This window comes from Apis laboriosa, unplaced genomic scaffold (assembly GCF_014066325.1).
Source record: "Apis laboriosa isolate Shangri-la unplaced genomic scaffold, ASM1406632v1 scaffold105_cov147, whole genome shotgun sequence".
NCBI classification, from domain to species: Eukaryota; Metazoa; Arthropoda; class Insecta; order Hymenoptera; family Apidae; genus Apis; species Apis laboriosa.
The window spans coordinates 1,884,885-1,898,189 of NW_025220714.1; the positions used below are offsets into that span (position 1 = coordinate 1,884,885).

The 13,305-nt window shown below is 36.6% G+C and overlaps 1 protein-coding gene across 3 annotated transcripts in view; it reads right to left on the bottom strand.

The window, feature by feature from the left end:
• The window catches only part of LOC122720949 (protein sickie), a 156,444-nt gene that overhangs the window by 142,631 nt on the left and 508 nt on the right, over positions 1–13,305 (bottom strand). For all 3 annotated transcript variants that reach the window (XM_043948106.1, XM_043948097.1, XM_043948088.1), the window contains exon 2: positions 4,496–4,591. In XM_043948106.1, the coding sequence (XP_043804041.1) occupies positions 4,496–4,561 (66 nt within the window). In that variant the 5' untranslated portion in view covers positions 4,562–4,591. The remainder of the gene's footprint in view (positions 1–4,495; positions 4,592–13,305) is intronic.

Below are 13,305 nucleotides of genomic sequence, written 5' to 3' on the forward strand. Positions count from 1 at the left end.
CACACACACACACACACACACACACACACACACACACACACACACACACACAGGTGTCCTCAGATAGGAAAACGCAATTTTACGAGTATAAAATTAAGAAAAGGTTATGTTTTGCGTCACAAGCTTTATCGCCTATCGAGAAGTTTGTGCCAAAATTTCAAAGTGGTCAAAGTTAGACGTTGAGATGCAAGCCTGACATCTGAGGAGGAGAACGAGTGTTTGAGGAGCACAGTGGATCAAGCAAGTGTGTATCAAATGGAGAAAATTCGTTTTTGAATTTTTAAAAAATAATTGCTACGATTTGTAATATATATATATGATAAAAATTTTAAATCTTCTTTCTAAAACGTTGTTTACGAAATACAGGTAGAGAATCGATAATTTGATCGATCGATAATTTCGATAATTGGAAAATATTCTGTAAATTTATCAAGAAGCGTTTAAATTTTACAATCAATATGACATCTCCAAACATTCTAATTCTAATTTAAATCGTTATAAATTATGGATAAGTTTTTTTTTTTTTTGTAAATTAAGCTTAAAATAAGTAATTACTTCGTGCTAAAAATTCAGAAATGTGACTCGAGTGGCGAGCGATTTATGCTAGATTCCCAGTTATCTCCGATCAATAAGTGCGCAGTATCGATTTCTGAATAGGTTCCTTAGATATTTTATTTCTTTATTACGAAGCGTATAAAATCATTTTATGTTAAGTAACACACTCATCACACGTATGTCATATAAAATCAGCTCGAGTTGCTGCTACTTTTCTCGACTGAAAAAGTCGTAGAGCGCAAAAGGGTGAACGCACTATTAATCCTTTCTGCTACTTCTTGCCGCGAATTGACGTTTGAACGATTACGCAATCGCTTTCACAATCATTCCTTACATATAAAAATCTCGACGGGGGAAAGAACCCAAGCAATGTGTCTCCCTCTTTCCATTTTTCAAAATTCGTGAACCAATTCGAATTCATTATTTTAGGTTTAAGTTTAGGTATTTTTATTATATATATTTTTTTATCAAACATTCTTTAAACCTACATAACATTCTTTTCTTATTTTCACTTATATAGAATTCACACTGATGCAATTTATATCATCGTTTCATCCTGGGGACACCCTGTATATTCGAATCTTTTTCCACGTTATTTTTTCCATTAATTTTTTTCGTCTTTAAATTTATCCTCTCTAGACTTCTACTTGAACTTAATTCTATTTTTTTCACGAATTTTATTCAATTTATCGAATGCATTCATCGCACATGAACGAACAAACAAAAGTAGAAACTCGCAACTTGAAATTTCACACGACCGTATCTCGATATTCCGCGATATATCGACGATACAACGATAACCACCCTCCTGTTCCGCGTGTGCTCAATATGTTGTGGGAGAAACGCGCGTCGAGAGTATCGAGATAAAGAGAGAGAGAGAGAGAGAGAGAGAGAGAAAGAGAGAGAGAAAGGCAGGGAGGAAGAGGGAGAGAGAAGCATTGATGGAGATATCGAAGCGATTCCGGAACGACGGCTAGGTCGATCCTCGAATGGTTAATCGATGCCTGACCAAGCAAACCATGCTCGCTAGGGCATTCACACGGAGCGACTTCACTTTCTACCCTACGTTCTTTCCTCTCCCTTCCGCGATAACTTTTACCTTCTCCCGCACCCGAGATCTTCTTCGTATTCCGCGATCGAACCAACTTTCTTCTTCAACTCGGATGGACGGATCGAGCAGGTAGGTAAATATCGTTTGGAAACTCTCTTGAAACTCTCTGAACGAATCTGGAACGTGTGTGTACGTTTTTCTTCAACTCGGATAGATGGATGGATTGAGGAGATAGGTAAGTATCATTTTAATCGAGTTAAAACTCTGAATCGTGTGTATACATTTTTCGGTGAATTTAATAAAGCAACCAACTTTCTTATTCAATTCATTTTAACCGAATTGAAACTCTGAATCGATAAACTTAGCAAAATAACTAATTTTCTTCTTCAACTCGGATAGAATGGATCGAATTGAAACTCTAAACTGTGAACGTGGATGAATCGAGGAGATAAGTAAGTATCGTTTTAATCGAGTTGAAACAAAATCATGCGTATGTTTTTCGATAAATTTAACAAAATAAATAATCGAGCAAGGCAGTGAAAATTGATTGGACGGGAAATGGCACGAGTTTGGCGGTAAGATTCTGCGCGCGTAAGCTAATTTACCGCTTTCTCAACCCCCTCCCCACTCCGTGTTGTTGAAGCGATCCAAGAGAATGGGTTCTGTTTGGCGTGGCGCGAGGTCGGTGGTAAACGTTGTATCTTTAATTATCCGCGCAACGGAGGTATCGAGGGATTTTGCCAGGTACCAAGAGGGTCGCGAAATGGTATATCATCTGGTCCTCGTGGCCGGGGCGTGGCCGACCCTCGACACCCAAAATCTCTTTGTCTTTGTCGTTCGAAACAGTTTGTCTCGTCCGAGAAGAGAAGGGGGAGCGAAGAAATCTCGGCCCTCTTTCGCTCCACTAAAACGAATTAACCACGACGCTACTCTTTCCCTTCTGGAGAGAAACAGAGCGAAGGAAAGATAAGCTCGAACTTAAACCGAACAAAAGTTAAACTTTCGTTCGTTCGCGTAAGTAGAAATCGCTCGCTTGTCGAGGGATAATAAACGAGTCAACGCGAGAAGCGAGAGCAAACAGTCGTATACATTTCAAATACGAGCGCGATGTTCGACGAATGAAATGGTTCTAACGGTTTCCAACGGTCCTCCAAGGATGGAGCAAAAAACACGAGCAAAATATCATTGGAGGGGCGATAATTTCAGCATTTTGTCATCCGTGCCAAGTCCCTCTTGACGTGTCGAGGGAGCCACGGAAGGCGGAGAAAAAAAAAGTGGGGCGGACGGGTGGTGCGGAGGAGCGGGGGCAAAGTTGAAGCATTGGCGCGGAAAATTATCCGCGGAACGAGGAGCAAGGGGGAGCGACAAGGTCGCGATCGCGTACACGGACAGCGAACCTGGGTCGGTAATATTAATTAAGACAGTCGTTAGGAAAAAACGGCGAGCCGGGAGCGCATTCGCGTGGAAAATTATGCTCGGTACGCGGATAAATATAATACTTTATTGCTGTTTACCAACTATTGATACTAATGGTCGGGATTAAATATGTTTTAATACATCTCGAATATCAATAAAATGAACGTGATATTTCCTCTCTTAATTATTAAACAACAACAGTATCTATACGTTTCTAAAAGATACATTGTATTTTTATTTTTTATTTGATAATTTATAATTATATACACACAAAGAAGAATCGTAAAATATCACTTTAGCAATAACATCATATTTAATAAAAATAACTTTATTATAATGAATCTGATTAAGGAATTATCATTTTCATTACATCGACTATACTCATTTTATTGCATTCAATTTGATATATTCAACTGAAATAATTAAAAAATTTGTCGGGAATTTGTATTCTCTCTCTGTCTCTCTTTCTCGAATGGCGCGGCTGAAAAGCGATAAACCCAACACGCGACAGCGAAGATTTTTCATAAAGATTTTTCGATTTCAATTGCATAACGGGATTTGATATTAATTCCAACGGTCGTGTGTGTAATTAGAGATTATCGATTATCCGATTAGTCGATTTGCAAGTTTAATTAATAACCAGACACGGTGCCGGATAAATAGTACGCGATTATATCGCGCCAAGATCGTAATTAGCTGACTAATCGAGTTTACGAGTGTAATGAAACTGGACTACTGTTTATGGATATTTTGGCGCGTGGGAGGGAAAAAGTATAATAAAATATCGTAGAAAAAAACTTTTACGAGTCGAAATTAAAGAGTTGATAGGGAGTTATTAATCATTTGAACGAAAAGAGAGATGAGAGTCAAGTTAATACGAGGAAAAAGAGGAACGAATCGAACGAATTAAATTCTTTCTTCGATATTTCGTTTCTTTCCTCGATATTCGTTCTATCGAAAATATATATATATATATATCATCACGATACGGTTCACGCAATTTTGCTTAAAATCCTAACTTTTCGATGATCGTTTCTTCGAAGCGAAATTTATTCGAAGCTACGGAAACGCGTACACTTTTCTCTCTGGATTCTCCCTCGAGTTGAGAGCAGGCAGGAAGTAATACAAGGTCGCGTACACTCGAACACGTATAGGATTAACCCCGATGATGAAGAGGGAGAGAAGTGAATCGCGTGTGACGATATCGGAGCGGCCGCGTTAATTACGTTAAAACTCGTCGTGGAATACGAATAGCGATTCGCCGTAAGATGGCGTTACTTCGCATGTTCCCAATTCTCCATACGAGAACTCGAAAAAAGAACGATGAATTTTCAAAAGAAGAATATACAGATGTTCTAACGAAAAATATTAATATCCACGATTCCTCGTTGGATAAGGTATCTTCTTCTGCTCGTAAAAGAAATATTACCTACCATTGAAAGAAAAGTGAATGTAAATATAATTTTCTCTTACCTTGATGGTCTCTTGAGGGGAGTACCTCGCAGAGCGCTGTGCTTGAGCCTGTGCCTGCAGGCTCATCGCTGTATCATATCTGCTACGCTAAATACTCTGAAAATAAGAGAAAAATATTACGATTTATGTAATAATTTTAATAAGAATCGAGCTAATTTTTTAATTTTAATTTTCTGCTAAACAGATCGTGATCAAATGAATTAAGAATAATCATTTTGGTTTTATTATACGGAAGAGGAAAAGAAGCGATTGTTCCCCTGAATCTGGATAAAGTCTGAAACAAGATTCGAAGCGAGGGCGGGAGAAGGGTAGAGGGTGCTTGGCTGGCTGGTTGGTTGGTTGGTTGGTTGGTTGGTTGGCCTGTCAATACGAAGAGCTACGTGACCCAGGTACCAAATGACACATCCGGCCGAAGGGACGAAGTTTCTCGTCTCTTTTAAGAATCCCCCTTGTTCTCCTCATATTCTTTCGCAACGAAAAATTCGATATTTCGCTTCGATATTTTTATCGGTCAATTTTTTTTTTCTTTTTTTCTTTTTCACATCAAACACGATAAATACGAATAAGTTATTCAGAGGGAGGGGGTTACGTTACGATCTCAAAGAGAGATGAGAATTCGAGGGTGAGATCCAAATGATAAAATCATCATCAAAGAGACTCGACAACTCGCTGCGTTCGAGTTTTATTTCGAGAGTATCTTGCGTACTCTTTCGACACACAAAACGGAGGCGAAGAAGAAACGGAAGGCGAGTGTTCCGAGGGTTTGATCTCGTTCTCGCGGCAAAACGCTGCGTTCCTCTCGATTATACGTTGACAAAAGAGGAGGGAAACGAGGGAGGAGGGAAACGAGGGAGGAGGGAGAAGAGTGGGGGGAAGCGAAGGAGAGAAAAGAAGAGGTGGAGCGACAAAGAGAGGGCGGTTCTCGGTTCGCGATCACGGAATGGTAAATCGAGCGAAAAGCGTAATTAATCATGGTGAATTTGTCGTGATTAACGAGGATCGCGTTGTCCCCGCGAGTATAAACACTGTTAATACACGGCAAATGAACTTCGCCTATTAGCCACCCCGCCTATTCCCAATTTCAACGCATAAATTATAGAATCTTGTTGCTAGTTTGAAATAGAGAATTACGTACTTTCGAAGTAAAAAAAAAAAAAAAAAAAAACAAAGAAAAACAAAATCGAATCGAATATTTCGCTTTGTACGTTTACAAAACGAGTACTTTTCATCGTGTAAATTTCGGTAAATTTCTCGAAACAATTTTTCGAAATAATTTTCACACGTATAAAACTTTTATATTTTAATATTATTTTGTATCTTTATATGCAAGTTTCACGATAAAATGAAGCGAACGTTATAATCCTTCTTAATTCTTGTTAACGTGCTCTCATTCACTGATTATTGTCCTTATTTTTCATCTTCTTATACTACATCTCTATTTTCATTGCTATTTTTCTTTTCTCTATCAATTTCTTAATAAATAGAAATATTTTCGTTATTTAATAACGAAAAATCAAATTCATCTTCGAACTAATTTCATTATCGTATTTCATGCTTACAAAACTCGAAAACTTCGAAACTGAAAATAATATTTCCATTGCTTCGAAAACTGAAAATAATATTTCCATTGCTGTCAAAATGCGGATCCGATTCGCGATCGCGATCTATTTTGAGATAAGAAAATCTACCTATCCGATATTCTAAAAAAAAATCGATCGAAATAAATATCGTCTCCGTTCGAATCGAAATGGTGACCGAGAGTCGCCTCTAAGAGAGTTATCGCATCGTACCACGTGACAGTCACCGATTCGAGTGCAAATGAAACAAGGACAACGATAAAAATTCGTATCCCCGTTAATACTTGAGAAATCGCGCGAAAATAATTCCCGATCAGGGTTAAGATTAATCTGAAATTAATCGTTGAATTGATATCGCTTTGTTTAACCCTTGCGCATCGATCGAGACCGCGCAAGGATCGAAAACGCGGGCGTAAAAGGAAGGCCGATGGGGTAACGTCGTTAGTTTCCGGTTGGTCGTACGCACTTCCATCCCAGTCCCAAGCGGCAACCCCTCGCGATGCACGGGAGTCCCGCGCGCTGTCTAATGAGGCTCGACACCCGCCCACCCTCCCCTCCCCCATCCTACCGCACCGCGCCATAAACTTCGACGTTCGAACTGTTGAACGTTGCACGTACACACGGCCAGCGGCCGAGCATCTCTCCTACCTTTTTTCTTTATCTCCTTCTCCCCACTCCTTTCCCTCGTTACTCGCTTCGCGTTTTACCACCACCACCAGTACCGCTTCCCCCTCTCCTGAAACGAAGTTGCGCAACTTCGGATACGTATTGCGCAACGATAAATAGATTAACGGTGGAGAGATTAGTTTCCTTGTTTTCTGGGTCATAGTCTCGTTTTAATCGAGATGAAAATAATTACGATGGAAAGATGGAAAGATTTTACGGTACACTTGTATAATATAATAACGATAATAGAGATACGAGAGGCGGGGATATAGGGAGGGAAAGGAAATATTTACATTTTATTACTCGATCGAAAAACATCGTTACGATTAATTTAACTCGAGGATTAAAACAGCGGAAAGTAAAATATTCGAGTCTCGAGTGCGATTCTCATCAACAGAGGTGGTGATCGAGGCCTCGACAAGCCGTTTAATTGCTCGTACGATCGCGGAATCGTGCGAGTTTATCGATATAGAGAGTCGCCTCTAAAAGCATCGTAAACAAACAAGGATGAAGCAAGGACAACGATAAAAATTCGTATCCCCGTTAATACTTATATATGCATATTTGTTACATATTTGTTATATATACATATTTCGAACCATATTACTATATATATATATATATATATATAGTATTTCCAATATATTTAATTTATTTAATATTCTATTTAATTTTATCAATTACGAAACCGTATATATAATAATCGAATTAAACAATTTATATAATAATAATAGAAAATATAATAATATATAAAAATAATAGAAAAACGAAGAATGGAAGAAGAAAGGTAACGAGGTTGGAATTTGATTCCCATAACAGTAGCGCATACATCGGTATGGGGGTTTTCTGGTATGGTGTCAGGGGTTCGCGTCTGACAGTGATCGAGAACCGCGATGCTATCTTCGCGGCTCGATAACGACCAGCGGAAGTATCGCTTTAATCACTATATCCGAACCCCGTTCCCTTGCCACGCCACTGGATCGTTTCTAACCTTCTCCACACCCACCCCTTACCTCTCTTTACCGCGCTTCTTTTCTAAACTTACGATTATCATTTACCGAACCAGTGCCAATATACGTATATATAATAATACAGAAGAATAAAATTTGCAAAAATTAACTGTAAAAGAGAGGCCATGATCGCCATCCAAACGGAATTAAACATCGATTAAAATATTCATATACAAGTTTATGTACGAATATTTTCGAGGGAAAAAAGTTTTGTCGACGCGGGAACTAGGATACAAACGCGCGTTAATTTCATAGAACGTGGAAGAAGGTAGAGGAGGGACAGGAAGAGAAGGAGGTGGAGGAGGCACCATAAGGTCTGGTAGGCCCCTTTTGCTATCGATCTGTCCCCACTCGCGGCGATTCTACGCTCTGGTGTGCCACACCATGCATCCCCATGGAACACTATATTGTTCCCACTCGGTCGCCCGCTCGTTCATAGTGTAGGTGAACGTGTTTCTCCTCTGTATTTATGCGTTTTCGCGCATGAGTGTGCGCACATGCATTCTACTCACCACTTGGCTTACGTATTCGTGCGTATATGTACATGTATATATATATATATATATATTAACACGGTGGTATTTGTTTCCATGGGTAGAAAGCAAGGACCTCCTCTCACACCTGCCTTTAACGACACCGTTACGTCACGAGCAACGCAACACCACCCATGCCAACACCACCGCTGTAATCATCTACCGGATACGTATCCGGATGTGTACACGCAGTGTATTACGTTTGGAAAATGTTTTATTATCGTCTCGATATTAGTAGTATTTTAACGAAGAAGAAACGGGTACGAGATTAAAAAAAAAAAAAAAATATGAATTGTTCGCACGATCTTTGAAGGATCGATTTTTAAGGATCGACGAGGTCGCCCGATCCATCTGTCGTGCCTTGTATTCCTTCCCTTCTGACGTGGACATATGGTTATTCTCTATTTTTCATAGCGTTGTACGTGCGCGCGAAAAGTAGAAAGAGACAGGGAAGAGAATATATTCGAAGGAGAAAGATGGATATAATACGGATATAAACGAAGATGGTAGGGAATATTGGTCAGCGGTGAAAGACGGGAGGAGCAACGGTATAACGGAGGAGAGAAGCTTCCCCGAGAAAGATTAATATCTCTATCGGAAAAGTTCAGAAGAGCAGGCCATTTATCCTACCTACGCGCCCTGTTCCATTTCTTCCTCTTCTCCTTTCCCTTCTTTCTCGACAAATCTTACAAAGTTCTCCTCGAGAGAGAGAGAGAGAGAGAGAGAGAGAGAGAGAGAGAAAGAGAAAGAGAGAGAGAGAGAGTTTATTTAACCGTCCAGATTGGTAGAAAATAAGGGGAAAGACGGAAACAGAGACTTTTACGTCCACCGGTTGGGAAATGATGATTCACAAGCCGAATGTAATCGAGAAAATTCGATTTGACACTTGCAAGACAGTTTGGAAGTAGCAGGGAGATTTCCTAATAAATTCAACGAATAATTCTGCTTCATAGAGATTCGAAACGACAGCTTCTAACGGAATTTTTTTATCGCGTTCGATTGGTAAGGAAGAACTCTGTATCTGGAACGATTGCACAAACGTATTAATTATAAAAATTAATTATAAAAATGTATATTATACATATAAATATATATATATAAATTGTATATATAAATAATATATATAAATATTATATATACATATATATATATATATATAAATTTGTGCTTTCTGTACGGAAGATAAAATGAAAAAAAAGTGATGACATCATCGATCTTGAATAAATAGTCGGTAAGTAGTGGCGCAGCTACGATTAAGCGTGAGTGGAAGCGAGTAAATTACACTCTATCTTTATCTTGACCAGCCTTTGTATTCTCAACGGTGTTCGATTATGCCACGACACACGCAACGTCTCGTACTATAATCCCAGAAACCCTGTTACGCTTCGTTTAGATAATTCGAAAATGCAAAACACGAAACACCGGTTGCATAATCGTTGTCCATCAAATACCTTGATCTTGATTCGAAATAAACGAAAATCCGACAAAGATTTATAAATATAGATATAATATCTTCTCTATTTAATCTTTTAGCGAAATCAATTTCTCGGCTGATTTATATAGCCGCTGTAATATAATTTATACAGATGAATATGAACGTTGAATTTAGTAAATATGTATAAATAATCGCGATAACTTTGCAAGATTGTTCTTGAAGGACTGGGCCATTAATAAGCGTGGACGATACGAGGACCACCAACGAAGGAATCTCTTCATGTATGATTTAACGGCAAGGTCAAGCGAGGCAAACTCGTTGACCTCTTGTACCCGAAAAATTCCTTTTAATATCTGCTTTGAATTTGATTCTCTATCCTTCTTTCCGAATCTTAACTTTTTTCCACAATTTCGATCGTATTTTCGTTAATACAGCAAAAAATATATATATTAAATTTCAATTGTCGTAATAACGTAGAAAAATTAAATATAGTAATATACTTTTCATAATTGAGCGTAAAAAAAATACTAGGGGTAATACTCCCGTTTCATCTCTTTACGCGTATATCCTATTACACTTCTATTCCATTTGCCCCGAGCAGACTAAAAACAGCGATGCACACACTTTTCTTACGAGAACATTTCTCAGGTGAGATAGCGCGGAAGTGCATGGTGTGTTACACGAAGCGTGTACATTTGTACGGATGTCTTTATCGCTTTATGAGCCCCATAAAGTGCCGTTGTCGGCCGAACAGCCTTTGTATCTCCATTGTGCATTGCCAACGACAAACAGGGAACGAGAAGGAAAGAGAAGTTTTACCCATTGTTTATGCGCTTCATTATATATACCATTGTCGTCGATTCTGACTCTTAAATGCGTGTAACGTGGAACGCAACACTCTGAAAAAGCGAAAGAAAGTGATTTATCAAAGATAAATCGCGCGGGGGGAAAGATTTGATAACGAGAATCGACCGAAAGTTCCTCGTGAATTCTCGAGGGAGATTATTAACAACTGATCCGATGTATAATCCGATCCGTATAATATGTATAATGTATAATGCTGCCACGCGATAGTCGCGACATCTGTTATTAACCTTAAAAATAAGACTATTTTTCACTTTCTCTGATGAATTATTTTAAAAGGAAAATTAAATAATTAAAAAAAGTTTTAAAAAAAATTTCTTAAATGAAAAATGCAAGAGTTGAATCTGCACGTTGTCGAGTATGATTCAACGACATTTTACCAGCTTGACCGGTCTAACGATGTTATTGGCCATGTTCTCTCGCTATCGCCACTATGGATCGTCGGCACGACAGTTTCCGTGCACTCTCCATTATGCCGTTTAAGTATCACAATTTTTTACGGATATTGAGAAGATAGCCAACAATATGGCCCGAAACAATGATTACGGGCACAGGGTTGAGGATAGGAAAGATCGCAAACCAGATAAATCATCACAACCTTTACCCATCTACATAGCGAATCCCATAAACTACCGTTACCGTATCATGTAGTATTTTATGATTACATACGTTCTCCGTATATAAATTCTCCTCGAAACAATGAAACAATTTTACTATACGTTATTTTATCGAACTATGGTTATAGTTGCAATAACTTTTGATATTTTTTTCAAATTCGTATAAAATTATTATTTTCTTTTATCGGTTTTAAAGATACACGATATAATGAAAAATTCAAAATTCGTTTCAAAAATTCGAAAAATTTTCCGATTACGTGGCATTTATTGTATATGCAGAGTTACAAATTGTTTCTTGTGAAATTTGTATTATTTCGTAAATTTCGTTAAACGACGAAAATGATGTCTCGTTATCGAAAAAAGAATAACAATTGATGGAAAAAATATTTTGCTATGCTAACAGATTCTTGTCTCAGTTGATAAGATGAGAGATCATAGAAACACACGAGACGAAGTACTTGCTTACAATGCATGCGAGAAACGAGGAAGCAAAGCTATATTCATCACTTTCAATGTGTTTAACGTGCGTGTACGTTAAATACGCACGGCAAACACGCTAACCAAACCTAACTAACAGTCGACCGAACAAATTAACGTTGATGTGTTAAGTGTCCGCAACTTGTATCGAATTGAAAGATTATACCGTGTTCTTCAACTATGCGAAATCATATTTGAATCATATATTACTCTATATCGAATCTATAATCATTTCATTTCAAACGCTATTGAGATAATTTTATTGATGCATTACGATGACAATACGATAAAAAAAAATCAATATTTTTGAGGTCTCTCATTTCTTTTAAAATTTAGCAAATGTGCTTTGCAAATGCACTTCTTTTTAAATACAAATAAAGTTCTCGAAACAATAATTAAAAAGATCTTGATTGAATGAAAATTATTTTTCAACCATCATTCGGAAAATGCAGTGTATTCGCATTGTTTACACGTTTCTTATACTTGAAATGAGAGCAGCAGGAACAAGGCCAAGTCAACGTCGTGTTTACGTTCGATGAACGTGCAAAAGCAAACGTGACCTGCAAATCAAACATATTAGATTCGTTTAAATCGAATTTGATCTAAACATTTTTTTTTAATTTTCAATCTTTCGTTATAAAGAGCAAACTTATTTTGTCCTTCCTTTGTTAAAAAAAACTTATATGAATCATACAATTTTGGAGAGATATTCATGTGAAAAAAAAATTTAACGAGATATTTAAAAAAAAGAGAAAATGCAAGAAAAATATTTCGCATTAAATCTCTTGCATAAAATAACACATTGTATTAAATCTGTATATACCTTTGCAAGATGATTGCATATGTATATTGCAATCATCTTACGAAGGCGTCGTTGACATGAAAAAGATTGTACATCATACTGAGAATTCGCCAAATTTGGTAAGATCAATCGCCTTCGGAAGACGATGAAGACAAAACATATATTCACTTTCCATTTATGGAAATATTCAGAATAAAATATTCAGAAATAAAAATGATTATTTATTAACTCTTTCTTAATTAATCATTTTTATTTTATTTATTTATAGAATGAAAAAAGTTTATATTGTAAGTTATAGTAAATAATTTACTTTCAATATATTTATAAACTTGCAATATATCCGAAAATAAAATTAAAATACAATAATATTGTAATAAATATATAAATATAAATTTAATGCTACGAACTAATATAAAATATATATATAATAATAAATAATAATAAATTATATAAATAACTTATTCGTACACATTAAGTATATTCGTACACATAAGTAATTATTTACCATCAAAAATATATCCCTTTAATTTATACGTGATCATTAACATTAATCGATATTGCATGCTAATCGAAGCGTAACAATATTTTTACCATACATTTACCATTGACTTTATATTGAAGCGATTTTTCATTCAAAACAATAGAATAAAAATACGAATTAAACATATATCGAAATTTAAATTACAACAAGCTATTTAATTTTATAATAAAATTAAATTTAAATAATGAATAAAAAAATGCAAATTGACAAATATTTACAAGTTTATGATAAACTTTATACGAATATAAAAATTTGTAATATCATTATATGTTTATGTCAACAATTATT